The sequence below is a fragment of the Brassica napus genome, chromosome C6 (genome assembly GCF_020379485.1).
Source record: "Brassica napus cultivar Da-Ae chromosome C6, Da-Ae, whole genome shotgun sequence".
Classification (NCBI taxonomy): domain Eukaryota; kingdom Viridiplantae; phylum Streptophyta; class Magnoliopsida; order Brassicales; family Brassicaceae; genus Brassica; species Brassica napus.
In genome coordinates this window covers 18998775-19015022 of record NC_063449.1, presented here as the reverse complement: position 1 = coordinate 19015022, position 16248 = coordinate 18998775, and the positions used below count along the sequence as shown (strand labels likewise).

Below are 16248 nucleotides of genomic sequence, written 5' to 3'. Positions count from 1 at the left end.
TATTATTAAAACATTTTTTTGTAATTATTAAACTACTTTTTATTTATTAAAACTATTTTTTGTTTATTAGAACTATTTTTATATATTTATTAAACATTTTTAATATCTATAAAACTTTTTTGTGATTAAAAACTATTATTTGGGATTTTTTTTTTAAAAAATTAATTTATATATTTCTATATTTATTAAATATTTTTTTTTTAATTTACAGGTCGCATGATGATCAGACTCGGCCTCGACAGCGTCGTGGTCGTGGTGGTACGGGGAGCCAGTCTCGGGATTCCAGCCATTTTCAGGATTCGCCTTCGCCCCACAGCTCCTACCATACATCTCCCTCTGCTGCACCCGCTCCTGCTCCTCTCGCTCTCGCTGCTGCACCCGCTCCTGCTCCTCCGGGTCCTCCGGGCGTGACGAGTGTTGCGGAGTTGGTTCGACAGCCCGGTCGTGACCATCTTCCCTATCTCACTCCGTATCCACATGGACTGGGTCAAACATGGTAATTAAACATATTTTTTTCATTAAAATTTGATTCATTATTAAGCGTTTGTTCTTTTTATTAGGTTCAACCGATCCGGGAACGGGATCAGCGCATGGATCAACCGTATGATGTACTCGGCCCTCGACAAGGGACTTCCGACTTTCACTGACTTCCCTACCGACAAGCAGCATCTGTGGTTTCGTTAGTTTGCGGTAAGTATTCTAATTTTTTACTTATATTTTTAATCTTTAATATCAATTTTCTACTAATTGTGTTTTTTTTTCAGCAAGAATTCAACTGAAATTCCGATGAGACGCTTTTTATCTATCACCACTTCGTCCATAAAGTTATGGACAACTATGGGAAGCAGATCCACGAGTGGAAGAAGAAGTGGGAAATCAATAAGGTTCGATTTAATTTATTAAACAATTTTTTAATTTATTAAACTATTTTTTTATTTATTAAACTATTTTCTTTTTTTTATTAAAAGGTCCCAAAGTCGATAAACAACACGGTCTGGACGGAGTTGTGTGCGCATTGGGATAAGGAAGAGACGAAAGAAACTTCTTCCACCAACTCTACCAACCGCAGGAGCGACCGTAAAGGGAATGGCGTCTTCAAGCATAACTTGGGTGCTCAATCTATTGCCTCTTTGGGAGATCGCATGGTAAGTTCAGCCGCTTTTTCTTCAATTATTTAAGTTTTGAAATTTAATTTTTTGTCCATTTCTTCTACTTTCTAATGTTTCTTTAATTTATGTTTTTTTTCAAGGCGGAAGAAAATGATGGCGAGCCGGTAGATGATCTCGCCCTAATGAAGAGGGCGTATACCAACAAGAAGACCGGCCAGATTGATGACGGTCTTGTGAGGGAAGTGGTCAGCCTAGTCCAAACTCAGGTGCAAGACGAAGTGTCTCAGCTTCAAACCGAGGATGACGCTTCGACGGCTTCGACCAACTTGTCCCGGTTTCGAATCAACGAAATTGTTGAATCCGTAAGTTCTTTTTTTAAAGTTCAATTCATTTATTTCTTGATTTAAATTTGTAAATTTGGCTATTTTCTATTTCAGTCGGTTCCAAAGAAGAATGGACGTTTGGTCGGTTTGGGTCGTCGCACCCGGTAGGTTCCTCCTTCTTCTGCACCACCGCCCTTTGTTGATCCAGAAGTACTTGCGGCTCAGTTGAAGGAAAAGGATGATCGCATATCTTTGTTGGAGACCCAGATGGCGGCTCAACAGGCGGGCTATGAGGCACAGAGGAGGCTGAACCAGCAAATGATGGAGATGATGCAGAGGATGTACCCGACCGAGGTGTTCCCGGACGTGCCAGACCCGTAGTTTTTTTTTTTCCAAAAACTCGAAATGTTTTATTTTTATTTGTGAAACTTTGAATATTTTCGAATTTAAATTTTAATTTTAATTTTAATTTTAATTTTAATTTTAATTTTAATGATTTCAATTTTAATTTTAATTTTATATTTTCGAATTTAAATTTCAAAAATTTTATTTTTAAAAAAAAAATATTTTTTTTTTAAATTCCGAGGAACGGGGTCCCTCGGAATATACCGAGGGACATGTTCCTCGGAATATACCGAGGGCCCCCGTTCCTTGGAATATACCGAGGGACATGTTCCTCGGAATATACCGAGGGAAATGTTCCTCGGAATATTCCGAGGGACACCGTTCCTCGGAATTTTCCGAGGGACCCGTTCCTCGGAATTTTCCGATGAAAATTCCGAGGAACATTTCGCCGGAACTTCCGAGGATTGGACCATCGGAAAATCCATCGAAATATCCCGAGGAAGCTCTCCCTCGGTATATTCCGAGGAGCTTTCCGACGAACAGGTGGTCCTCGGAATTTCCTCGGAAATTTGTTTTCTCGGAATTCCGTCGGAAAATTCCGAGGGATTTCCGAGGAAAAATGAATTTCCGAAGAGTTATTTCCGAGGACTTGTTTCGTCGGTATGTCGTCGGAATAACGTTATTCCGACGACATACCGACTATTTTTTCCCTCAGTATGTCGCTGTTTTCTTGTAGTGACCAGCCGAGGGTCTTCGTCATGATGTTGGACCGGCAAATGAGAGACAGGCTGCGTCCAAATGATGCTCGCTCTCTTCTCAGCGGCGAAACTACGTTGTATAGTAAGGGTGCACGTGCACCCGTTATTATTTAGCTTTGAAATTTTTACATTGTACATTTAAAGTGAAAGTGACCTATTTGGTCATGGTGCACCCACAACTTCTGAACAACCTAAGTTCAGTACTCATATTTTAACTTATATCATTATATTTAGTAATTATTAAATTTTTATGCATCTAGTAGAAAATAGGTCTGGCTTCGCCCATGTCTCTTCTAAAGCTCTATTTTTGGTTTATTGCACCTTTAAGCTAATGTTGTTTCTAGTGTCTCTGGTTTTCTCTGTTTTTCTTCTTCTTGCTCTTGTAGTAAGTTGCTAATGAAACATGTAAAACTTAGAAAATGGTTATAAATTTTAATATTTAGACCAAAAAAAATTCAAAACTGTAACCGAACATAAAATAATAGAATACCGAGGAGGATGTGCGTATCTGAAACTAGCCCTGCGACGTTTAACCGGATCCGATTACCCGAACCGGATCCGACCCGAAATGGACCGGTTCGGATCGGTTTCGGTATTGCCAAAAGTAACCATTAGATAAAATTAATTTTAACCATGGATAACGGGTCGGTTCCGGTTTTTACCCGGTTTATTTCGGATACCCAATTCAACCCGAATCATTTAATATGCATGTTTTTTGTACCGTTGCATGTGTAATTGTGTCTCAACACTATACCAGTCGTCTCTTCGAATTCATCCCAAATTCTCAAACTAAAAGCTAGCTTTTCGATTCATTTCCCCCATTAGAGCTCGAGAATCGTGAAAATGACTCTACAAAAAGGACAAATCGTGTTAGATTCTACCACAAACCTGGAATATTTTCAGAGAATCGACGATTGTTTTCCATCTCCATCATCTGCATCATCGAGAATTCAATCGGAGGTATGCATCATTTCTTAGTTCTTAATCTTAAAATCGATTTATTTTTTATTGTTCTCTCTGTTCATGTATCATTTTTCTTAGTTATTAATCTTAAGTGATTGAATTTTGGTTAATGAATTTGATTGTTTGTTTTGAGTTTTGGTTAATGAATTTGATTGTTTGTTCATATCATTGTTAGAGTAGTTTGGTTCTTTTGTTGTTGTAATGTTGTTCATGAGTTCTTGAATTCGATTGATTGATTGTTTGACAGGATATTGTTTGGTTGTTTATGCAGATGGCTTCTTCTGACACTCATCAACAAGACAACGACAATCAACCAATGGATGAAGATTTTTCTTCTGATGAGGACATGGAAACACCGGCTAGAAACGGCAAAAGGAACGAGAGAGAGGAAGATGGTGCTGGTAGTTCTGGTTTAGGCTCAAAGAAGAAAAGCAGGTCTTTTGTCTGGAAACATGTCACCAGACTGAAAGACAACTACGACAGATGCAAATGCCGTTATTGTGGGAAAGAGATGAGTTGTCCAACCAAGTCTGGGACCTCCAACCTCAGGAAGCATGTACTTGGATGTAAGGCGTTCCTTGCATGGAAGGCCGCAAAAGCATTTGAAGGGAAGGGTAGACAGACAGAGTTAACTCCTGATGAAGAAGGCAATCTCACTTTGTATAAGGTGTCTGAAGATGTTTTCAAAGAGGCGACCAATGAGTTGATTGTATTAGGCGAGTTGCCTTTGGCCTTTATTGAAAGCTTGGCTTGGAGACATTTCTGCTTAAAAGTTTAGCTGCATCCGCTGGTTTGTAGGAAGACATCTACAAAGGACATTGTGGCCATGTATGCAGCAAGGAAAGCTCAAATGAAGAAAGTTCTTGGACAGAACAAACAACGGTTATCTCTGACGACAGACATCTGGGTTGCTCCGTACACTTCAGCAAGCTACATGGTGATCACTGCTCATTTTGTTGATGCAAGTTGGAAGCTTAGGAAGATGATCATCGGGTTCAAGAATGTTGATGATCACAAAGGGTCTACAATTGCTAAAGTTCTGATTGATTGTTTAGCTGAATGGGATATCAAAAGAGTATTTTGCATCACAGTGGATAATGCTACAGCTAACACATCAGCTATGACGAAGTTCAGAGAATAATTCACGAATCATGGTGAAGATGCTCTGGTTTTGAATGGAGAATTCTTGCACGTCAGGTGTGCAACACACATCTTGAATCTGATTGTCATGGAAGGCTTAAAGGAGATCGATGATAGTATTATTGCCATTCGGAATGCTATTCAGTATGTGAGGTCTTCAACAAATCGTCTCAAGTCCTTCGAATTTCGGGTTAAAACTAGGAAGATGACTAGAGGAAGTATGCCATTAGATGTGAAGACCAGATAGAACTCGACATATCTCATGTTAGACCAAGCTTTGAAGTTTCGGCTAGCATTTGAGAAGATGGAGTCTGAAGACAAGCCGTACAATGACTATTTCATGGAGCTCACAGATGGGAAATAGAGGATTGGACCACCATCGAAAACAGATTGGGAAGAGGTTGAGAGGTTGGTTCACTTTCTGGTTATCTTCTACAATTCTACTTTGATACTCTCAGCTTCAAAATCCATCACTTCTCACAAGATCTACAATGAGATAGTCACCATCACAAGGAATTTTAGTAAGATAAGCACCGCACCAGGTCCTGATGAGTCATTACGGTACAAAGCATTTTCTATGATGGGGAAATTAAGGAAATACTGGAATCCGTTTTGGGAGGGAGATGAAGCTGACAAGAGTAAGCCTAAGAAGTGTCAAATGAACAATCTCATTATAGTTGCATCAGTCTTTGACCCGAGAAAGAAGATGAACTTTGCTAACCTCTGCTTTGAGAAGTTGTATGGTAAAGAAAGCATCGAGTATACTCTGTTCTCTGAATCGATTTTGGATATCTTGAAGAAACTTTATGATGAGTACAGTCTTGTGGCTAGCAAAAGTGGTGGAGGGTCAGGTGGATCACAGTCGCAAGGTGGATCATCTTCTCAGACCCAAGATCAAGATGGTGGTGCAGTTTTTGAGTCGAGAGTTCTTGGTAGTGGCATTGAATATGAAAGAATGGATAACATATATGAGGAGCTCATAGAAGAAACATGTACAGAGGATTCTAGTAATGAGTTAGAATTGTATCTGAAAGAGAAAGTCGAGAAGACAAAGACTATGCTTGGAACCGAGTTTGATGTTCTATCATGGTGGAGAAGAAACAGTTTGAAGTTCCCAACTTTGTCTCGAGTTGCTGCTGATATTCTTGCTGTTCAAGTATCATCTGTAGCATCGGAGAGTGCGTTTAGCACTAGTGGGAGAGTCCTAGACACCTATAGGAGCTGCTTGACACACTTTATGATTGAGGTGTTGGTTTGTGATGTTAGGAGTTTTCAAGGCTCCTAAAACAAATGTTGTAGTATAAAAGATTGTCGAACCAGTTCTGAGGGATATCAAAGCACCGAGAATGCAAGTATTCACTTAATCTAAGTGCAACCAATGAATTAGAATGGGTTTTAAGCTACTACTAATACTAGAAAGCAATTACAGAATGATACTTTCTTGACTAAGGGAAAAGAGAACTCATGGGCATAGGGATTAGACCTTAGGTGATCAAGTATCAAACTAAGAATGGCAAATAATCAATCAAACTATCAACCTTAAGCCTAGACACAATTCTAAGCAAGCTCTATGTCTATGAATGCTCATATGCTAACATATCTCAAACATCAAATGTCTTTGGTTGAATAATGTGAAAGCAATCATTACTAACGGGTCTATTAGCTATCTTAGCACCTTTAACAACAAATGTCTTTGGCAAAGTATACTAAAAGCCTAGGAGAGTTGTCTCAGGCATTTCATCAAACATCTTTTGGGTGGGAGATGCCTATCGATCAACTTTTGAGTGGTCAACTCAGAAGATGCATTATGAATACTCTACTAGCAAGGAACAAGAATGATGTACACTAAAACATCCTAGAACTAACCTAATCACCCTCAATCTCCCAAACCCATGAATTCAAAAGGTGATTACTCACTAATCTCCATGATTCCTCTTAAACCCATATTGGATTTCAGATTAATCATGAAGAGAAATAGATAAGAAATCAACAAGAGCACAAAATGAAAGCAATGAAATCTGAATCAAAAGAAGTTTTACTAGTTGTTCTCTCCCAAAAAGATTCTCTGCCTCCAATGGCTTACAAAAGTACTTAACTTAGGTTTACGCAATGTAAAACGTGCATAATGAAATGATCAAAAGGCCCTTAGAAAACATGAGTTCGACAGGCAAATAGACGCGGAGCGACCTCGGCATGTCGCTCCGACAAGTCGCTCCGGCCTTCGGGAGCGACCTCAGTGGGTCGCTCTGAGAGGTCGCTCCGGGCTTCGTTTTGTGTCGTTGGGCTTCGTTTTGTGTCGTTTCACCATGGAAACGCGAGCGACCTCGGAGCGTCGCTCTGGCAAGTCGCTCTGAGAGGGGTGTCTCACGATAGAAACGCGAGCGACCTCTCCATGTCACTCTGGCCAGGTCGCTCTGAGATGTGTGTCACATCGACTTCACAGCGTCGCTCCGGTGAGGTCGCTCTGGTGCGCTGCTCGTCCGTTGATCGCTTTAAACACTTCTTTTGAGCTTCAAATGCACCCAAATGCCACCAAGAACTCCATGTGGTACTCCAACACCTGATAAAGACTCATGTATGCAAAATGCAACCTAAACGTGGCTAAATCCTAGTCTATATGATCAAAATGCACATGGGTGAATGGATAAGACAATGGAAATATGCAAGATATCAACTCTCCCAAACTTGTTTTTTTACTTGTCCACAAGTGAACTTTCTAGAACTCATAGGGAGAGAGGTTTTAAGGTGGGAGCTCATAGCCAAAAGAAACACAACTAGCACTCAATTCAACATCTAATCCAACATGAGCACACTCTCTTATTACACTCTAGCTTCTCTAGGCCTATCTCAACTCCTTTTACCCTTATACTCATCATCAAGCATCCACACATTCAAATCAACCAACTCTCACATTCATTAAGCATAAAACATTAAGTGAATTCTTGCAAATGGTCAATTGGTCCAAATCATTTGGTTGAGTAAGGGAAGGTTTTTATTCAAGTGGGTCAAGAGGTTCAAAATCCATGATCTTTTAAAGTGGTTTACTCTCAAAACAAGTAGCCTTGACATTGCACATAATATATCTAAGAAAGAGACCAACTCATGCATACAATGCTCAATCTCCATTGTTCTATCCTTTTCCCAAACATACAAGTTACACAATCACTTCCCAATGTCAAACCCAACTCCCATCTCTCACCAAAAGATCCCAAGAATACTTTGCACATAAAACTATTTTTCTTTGAAATCTATAAAGGATTTTCTCAACTTCTAAACAAATCTTAGCTCTAAACAACTTTGCTAGCCCCATTTTTTTTTTTTTTTTTTTTTTATATATATTTTTTTCTTTTTTCCTTTTCTCTTTTATATTCTTTTTTTTCGGGGGCCAAGACTTTTCATAAACTCGAGCTAGACTTTTATCTATTAATTCCAATAAGATTATCCATTTAAACAGAAAGAGTCTATTATTTTCCTTCGAACTTTTCATGCTTCCAAACCATAGTCGCAACACTCACCCCTACCTATAGCTAGACAATAGAGTGCCTAATCTAGCAAGAATGAAGACCAAGCATTGTCGTTCCCGATACTCTCAACATTATGCACATGTAAGGCTTTCCGAAAAAGGCCTCACTCATCAAATAATGAAAGCTCAAAAGGAGGGAAGGGTTTTGGGAATGGTGTACCACTCGAGTTTGTCAAAAAGATTGGCATAAAGGATGTGACAACTCAAGTGTGTATATCCATGACTCAGTACACAAGGGACCATAAGCAGGAAGCATTAAGTTCGTTCAGTTCAAACAAGGTTGTAGTTGGCTTCACAGGTTGAGTTTCAGCAATCAACAAGTTTCATGAAGAGTTTTCAAGGCTCGAAGCATATAAGTCTTTTTGAGAGGTGCATAAGCTACTCAGGTGCAAAGTAATGTTCTTTACAAGGCATTTCAAATCATTGCTCCCAATGCAAGTAAATGCAACCTATATGCTCTAGACTCTCCTAGAAATGCAAATGATGCAAACTAAATGATTTTTTTTTTTGTGTTTTTCAAATTTTTTCAAATTTTTTCTTATGCAAATAGGTATGCAATGCATGACTCAATGAAATAACATCAGAGCAAACGTGATCAAATACTTGGTACCTCCCCCACACTTAAATCACACAGTCTCTGTGTGAGTGAGAGATACCCAAAAGACAACTAAAATGCAAAATATGAACTGGTATATACAAGGGAGTGTGGTGGGTTACCTTCTATGGGGAATGAGTAGAGGGAGATGCTCCCTCCTCGTCGTCCGTAACTCTTCAAGGTGCTCATCAGCAGGATTGCCCATCTCTTCAATGTAGAAGGCTTGCCCGAACACAGTTGGTTTTCTCATTTTCCCCTTGATGTTAAAGTGGAGGATGTTCTCTTTACCCAAATGGAGATCAATTGTGCCTTCCTTCACATTAACAATAGCTCCTGCTGTAGCTAAGAATGGCCTTCCTAGAATCAATGGGTCTTGAGCCTCCTCACCCATCTCAAGCACCACAGAATCTGTAGGTATCTCATAACTTCCAATCTTCACAGGGAGGTCCTCTAAGATGCCCACAGGGTACTTCACTGAACGATTAGCTAACACCAGAGAGAGTCTACACTTCTTGTACTGAGTGAATCCAAGCTTCTTTGCAACAGACAAAGGCATCAAGCTGACACTAGCTCCCAAATCGCAGAGACATTTCTCAAATACCATAGGTCCAAGAGCACAAGGTAGTGTGAAGCATCCTAGATCCTCTAACTTCTCTGGAACATCAAGCCTCTGGATGATGGCACTGCACTCATGGGTAAGAATCATCATGCCTTCCATCTCCTTCTTCTTTACAGCTACAACATCTTTCAGGAACTTGTTGTATTGAGGAATCAACATGAAAGCATCGATGATTTGGCATTGCAACCTGAGCTTCACTCATTTGCTTCTCAAACAGAGCCTTGTACTTCTCTAGCAACTGCTTCTTGAATCTACCAGGGAATGGAAGTTTGGGTTCATAGGGGGGTGGGGGGACAGAAGAATTCTCACTTACTGGAACAACAGCTTCACCATCTTGTATTGTTTTCTTCTCTTCTCCAACCTTTCCTTTACCTTTAGCTTCCATAATCTTCTCCAAAATCTCATCATTGGTCTTCTCATCAACAATTACCACATCATCATCTAAGTTGATGGCCACCTCCTCACCAGGTTTCTCAGCATCCCTAGTGAGGGTTGTAGGAGGTAACTGCTTACCACTCCTAAGAGTGATAGCTTTGGCCTCCTTGGGGTTTTGGTCAGATTTTCCAGGTAGAGATCCTTGCTGGCGATTCTGGTGAGTGTTCATGGAAGCAAACTGATTCTCTAAATTCTTGACTGTAGAAGCAAGATGTGAGAATTTGTTGTTAAGCTCATTGTAGCTCCCATCAATCTTGGAATGAAGGTTCTTCAACTCATAACCAACATGCTTCTCACTTCTAGTCTGAGACTCCAAGATTTGTTTCAGTAAGGTATCAGTGCTGCTCTCTTGAGGAGCAGAGGAACCAGACGAGGGGTTTTGCTGAGGCTGATAGCTGCCTTGCTGGTTGTTTCTAGGCGGATAACCACTCTGTTGGTTGTTGGGATAGGATTTCTGTTGGTAGTTGTTGTACTGAAAGTTGAGCTCTTTTTTGTACCAGCTACCATTGTTGTTGATGAAACACAACTCTTCCTGACCTTCCAAACCCTCAACCCTATGGACAACAGGTGGTGTCTCTTGGCTTGGGTTACCAACAAAGTGCAGCTGCTCTTGGGTGGCTTTATCAGCAATGAGGATGTCTATCTTATCCTGTAGAGCTTTCAACTCCTTCCTCGTCTGCTTATCATCTGTTCGACTGCCTCTGTCGTGGTCTCCACTGTAGACTGCATCACTCTTTACCATGTTGTCAACCAGCTCCTCTGCATCTTCCTCAGTTCTCCCCAAGAAGAACCCATTGCTAGTTGTATCCAGTATGGCCCTGTACTTAGGAAGAGCACCACGGTAGAATGTGCTCAGCAAGCTCTCCTTAGAGAAATCATGGTGTGGGCATTGAGCTTGGTAGCCCTTGAATCTCTCCCAGGCTTCACTGAAGCCTTCCAAGTTCTTCTGTTGAAAGCTGGAAATCTCATTTCTCAGCTTAGCAGTTCTTGAAGTAGAGAAGAACTTCTCCAAGAATGCTTTCTTGCAGTCATCCCAAGTGGTGATAGAGTCGCTGGGTAGAGACTTCTCCCACTGACGTGCCTTATCCCCCAAAGAGAAAGGGAATAGCTTGAGCTTTAAGGCATCTTCGGACACACCATTGGTTTTTGACAATCCACAGTAGCTGTCGAACTTGTCCAAGTGATCAAATGGGTCCTCTAGAGCCAAGTCATGATACTTGTTGTTCTCGATCACGTTGAGGAGTCCTGATTTGATCTCAAAGTTGTTGGCTGCCACGGCGGGTGCTCGGATTCCCAATCTATGACCATGAATGTTGGGGCGGTCATAAGTGCCAATGGGTCGAGCTGCTCGCTGTGGTGGAACATTGTTAGCTCCATTGGCGTTCGCATCATTTTGAGGTATGTCTCCCATATCAGTATAAAATCTCTGCAAGTGAGCCTGTTGCTCTTCTTCTCTTCTCTTTCTAGCACACTCTCTCTCTAAAGCTCTTATGTCTGCTGCTCTTGGAACTAGGTTTGATGGACCCCTGCTCCGCAAATTCATACACCTGTAGATGAAAGGGAGGTGAAGAAGGAGAATCAGTAACAAAAGAAAATAAAAATGACTTAGTCTTAAGTAAGTGACTAGATCTAAATGTTCAAATCTACTCAGAATTTGGCAACGGCGCCAATTTGATGTTGGGAGTTTTCAAGGCTCCTAAAACAAATGTTGCAGTATAACAGATTGTCGAACCATTTCTGAGGGATATCAAAGCACCGAGAATGCAAGTACTCACTTAATCTAAGTGCAACCAATGAATTAGAATGGGTTTTAAACTATTACTAATACTAGAATGATACTTTCTTGACTAAGGGAAAAGAGAACTCATGGGCATAGGGATTAGACCTTGGGTGATCAAGTATCGAACTAAGGATGGCAAATGATCAATCAAACTATCGACCTTAAGCCTAGACACAATTCTAAGCAAGCTCTATGTCTAGATGAATGCTCATTTGCTAACATATCTCAAACATCAAATGTCTTTGGTTGAATAATGTGAAAGCAATCATTACTAACGGGTCTATTAGCTATCTTAGCACCTTTAATAACAAATGTCTTTGGCAAAGTATACTAAAAGCCTAGGAGAGTTTTCTCAGGCATTTCATCAAACACCTTTTGGGTGGGAGATGCCTATCGATCAACTTTTGAGTGGCCAACTCAGAAGATGCATTATGAATACTCTACTAGCAAGGAACAAGAATGATCTACACTAAAACATCCTAGAACTAACCTAATCACCCTTAATCTCCCTAACCCATGAATTCAAAAGGTGATTACTCACTAATCTCCATGATTTCTCTTAAACCCATATTGGATTTCAGATTAATCATGTAGAAAAATAGATAAGAAATCAACAAGAACACAAGATGAAAGCAATGAAATCTGAATCAAAAGAAGTTTTAGTAGTTGTTCTCTCTCAAAAAGATTATCTCCCTCTAATGGCTTACAAAAGTACTTAACTTAGGTTTAGGCTATGTAAAACGTGCATAATGAAATGACCAAAAGCCCTTAGAAAACATGAGTTCGACATGCAAATAGACGCGGAGCGACCTCGGCATGTCGCTCCGACAAGTCGCTCCAGCCTTCGGGAGCGACCTCAGTGGGTCGCTCTGAGAGGTCGCTCCGGGCTTCATTTTGTGTCGTCTCGCCATGGAAACGCGAACGACCTCGGAGCGTCGGTCTGGCAAGTTGCTCTGAGAGGGGTGTCTCACGATAGAAACGCGAGCGACCTCTCCATGTCGCTCTGGCCAGGTCGCTCCGGGATGTGTGTCACAGCGACTTCACGGCATCGCTCCGGTGAGGTCACTCTGGTGCGCTGCTCGTCCGTTGATTGCTTTAAACACTTCTTTTGAGCTCCAAATGCACCCAAATGCCTCCAAGAACTCCATGTGGTACTACAACACCTGATAAAGACTCATGTATGCAAAATGCAACCTAAACGTGGCTAAATCCTAGTCTATATGATCAAAATGCACATGGGTGAATGGATAAGACAATGAAATATGCAAGATATCAGTTTGCACTCAGCAATGGTTGAAAACATAGGTGCATATGAATGAGAAAGGCAGTCCTACTATTGAACAACTACTTGAAGCTGTGGAGTTAGAAGATGATCTCATGAGAGGTAAGCTTTACCAGATTTAAAGTCTTTCGATTTTGTTTCTTGATGTTTAATTTGAAAACTGATGTTATTATATTTTTTGTAGCGAATGAACCTGAATTCAACGCCCAAGAATTACCATAGACTTGAGGAAGGAATTGCAAGTGTCTGTCTCATTTGAAGTTCCACAAGACTTTCATTGTGTTGTGTGTTTGATGTCTTTGCTTTGTGTGTTTGTTTTCTACATTTCTAATGTGTTTGTTTTCTTTTCATTGTGTGTTTGCTTTCTCAATTCTCATTTCTTGTTTTCGAAATTTCAATGTTTCAGTTGGATAATATAAGTATGTTTCGTAATCTGAGTATCTTTGGTTTTTTTTTTCAATTCCGGGTACTAAATAACCGAAACCGAATGTTACCCGTTTGTTTCGGGTATACAAACGGTTAAAAACATTTTAAACCGATCCGACCCGGAACCGATAGGAACCGGTCCGAAACCGAACAGAAGGCATGTCAAGTACTTATTGGATACAAAATCTATTTAATCAATTGACCCGGAACTGAACCGATCTTACTCGGAACCGAACCGAATACCCGAAATCGCAGGCCTATCTGAAACGAGTATGTGGGCTTTACTTGGCATTCATGTATTGGGCCGAAAATTGAGAAGTCCAGTAAAAGAAGTTCTTTATTTTTCTTGTTGAACAAGCTCGCAGTGCAGAGGAAGTTGTAAGCGAAATCAAGGAATCGAGAACCCAGAAGAAGAGTGAGAGGAAAGTTTCTTCAGGTAGTTTACTTGTTAATCGAATCCGTTAATTTTCCTTTTGTCCTTGTTCCTCAGTATCTTTGAAATCTGATTCATTAGTTCCGTCTCGATGGATTTGTTAGTGGGATCAGTTTTGACTAAAATCTGGATAATTCGTTAATATTTGTTTCCTAGAAGAATGATAAACCCTAGCTTGACGGGATTCTCTGTTGATTTTGATTTATCTAGGCATCACTAGTGAATTTCAATACTATGTGTCAATGAATCTGAGTCTGAGAAAGTGGATTTCCGTTTAATCAATCAGTGTTCAGGGATTCACTTGTGGCTTTTTTGTGTGAGTTAAAGAGATGCTAAGATAGTGTAGAACAATGACTTAGGCGTGAAACAAATGCTCTTATGAAAGCTACCCTTGCGCTTACAATGAATAAAGATGAAGAAGACTTTCATTGTCATAATTTTGTTGGGCGTTTTCATCTTTCTCCAATGCAGTTGTTTCCAACATGTCTCGGAGGTATGACAGTCGCACCACCATCTTCTCACCGGAAGGTCGTCTCTACCAAGTTGAGTACGCTATGGAAGCCATTGGCAACGCTGGCTCCGCTATTGGAATCTTGGCCAAAGACGGAGTTGTCCTGATTGGTGAAAAGAAAGTCACCTCTAAGCTTCTTCAAACCTCCACATCCGCTGAGAAAATGTACAAGATCGATGACCACGTGGCCTGTGCTGTCGCTGGTATCATGTCTGACGCCAACATTCTCATCAACACCGCTCGAGTCCAAGCTCAGCGTTACACCTTCATGTACCAAGAGCCTATGCCGGTTGAGCAGCTGGTTCAGTCTCTATGTGATACCAAGCAAGGGTACACACAGTTTGGTGGTCTTCGTCCCTTTGGAGTTTCTTTTCTTTTTGCAGGATGGGACAAGAACCATGGGTTTCAACTCTATATGAGTGACCCGAGTGGGAACTACGGTGGATGGAAAGCTGCTGCCGTTGGTGCTAATAATCAAGCTGCTCAGTCTATTCTTAAGCAAGACTACAAGGATGATGCGTCCAGGGAAGAGGTGGTTGAGCTCGCTCTCAAGGTTTTGAGCAAGACGATGGACAGCACGAGCTTGACATCTGAGAAGCTCGAGCTTGCTGAGGTGTTTCTGACTCCATCAGGGAGTGTTCAGTACCATGTTCACTCGCCTGACTCTCTCACTAAGCTTTTGGTTAAGCATGGTGTGACGCAACCAGCTGCAGAAACTCCCTAAGCTTGAAACCACTAGACTTGTACGGTAATCGACATTCTGTGTTTGTGGTTTCCCATTTGCTTTTTTTTCCTTTGGACTTGAAGATACTGTCTCGGAATCAATTACTACTCTGGTTGTGTCATGAAGTTATATGTTGTTATGAATCGAATCTGAGCACTTTTATTTTTGCAATCCTGTTTTGTCCGTTTCTCCACAAATGAATTTCACATCAAAATGATAAATGCAATGTATTGTTTTTCGCTACTTTATTCTGCGACATTTTTTTGTGTTAACATTTTATTTTGTGATATAATATTAAGAAAATTACCTAGAATGACCTATTTTTTATAAAGGCAGGGTGTCACAATTTTTTCACAAAGGGATTAGAGAGACTACTAATCAGAAATGTCTATCAAAAGTAGCATCCTCAATGATGAGATTATGTATTCTTTACATGGCAACTCTTCCAAAGGTTTTTTTTTTTTTTAAACACTGAATCAATTCATTACTAGGGTAAAACCCAAGAATTCAAACATAGTTTTGAAACAATTAGGTGTTAGGGAAAAACAGAGGAAACCAAAATAAGAAAGGCTGGGTAAGGTTACGTAGCAGCTTCTTTGTTCAGAAGAGAACGAAGCTATGAGGGACCATTTCGAGCTACGTAGGAGTGGAGCCTCAAGTCTCTGGTGACACTCGTAGCAATTTCCAGCGCAGCCTTGTTCTCAGATGAAGGGGCCACTCTCAGACACCAAGAGTCTAGTTTCTGCGGAAGCACATGTACTGCATCAAACAACCACTGAGATTCAGGATGAGAGCTAGGATTAGCTAGGGCATCTCGGAGAGAAGGCAAAGAGAATTCAAAGATGATCCTTGTTTGCTTAAGGTTGACCATGCTTTCCACTGCCCAGTGAAGGCTATGAAGATCAGCTAAGGTGTGGGAAAAAGCCAAGGAATATGATCTGCGACTGTGGAGTAAGGCGTCTCCGTTATGGTTCCGGAGGATCCAAGCTGCTCCACTCATTTGCTGATCATTAGACCAAGAGCTTCTGACGTTACATTTGAGAGTACCAGAAGGGGGTTTCATCCAAGTTGAGGTATCTCTTTCAGGTCTCTCTGCAACAACTGGTTGATTGGCATGAAACCAGACCTCAGTGTCTTCCAAAGGTTTATTGTTTTCTTTTCGGGAGAAACCAAAGGTTTATTGTTACATTCAAGAGCTATGTTATGGCTGGGAGAGCAGAGACTCTAATCTTTTGTTTGAAAAATTGTTGCCTGGAATTATCTCAAACATCATTAGATATAT

The 16248-nt window shown here is 40.7% G+C and overlaps 2 protein-coding genes and 1 non-coding gene across 3 annotated transcripts; 2 read left to right on the top strand and 1 right to left on the bottom strand.

Moving 5' to 3' along the window:
- The first annotated feature begins 10682 nt into the window (after positions 1–10682).
- Positions 10683–10789, top strand: LOC125589312. Its single transcript, XR_007325500.1, has one exon. It is a non-coding gene; the product is annotated as a small nucleolar RNA R71 (small nucleolar RNA).
- A 2795-nt stretch (positions 10790–13584) lies between these two features.
- On the top strand, positions 13585–15137 carry LOC106452413 (proteasome subunit alpha type-4-A). Its single transcript, XM_013894522.3, has 2 exons — positions 13585–13734; positions 14203–15137. Exon 2 carries the CDS (start codon positions 14214–14216, stop codon positions 14964–14966), a length of 753 nt encoding a protein of 250 aa, XP_013749976.1. The 5' UTR covers positions 13585–13734; positions 14203–14213; the 3' UTR covers positions 14967–15137.
- A 445-nt stretch (positions 15138–15582) lies between these two features.
- On the bottom strand, positions 15583–16029 carry BNAC06G11380D. Its single transcript, XM_013896301.1, has one exon. It carries the CDS (start codon positions 16027–16029, stop codon positions 15583–15585), a length of 447 nt encoding a protein of 148 aa, XP_013751755.1.
- Positions 16030–16248: the final 219 nt, after the last annotated feature.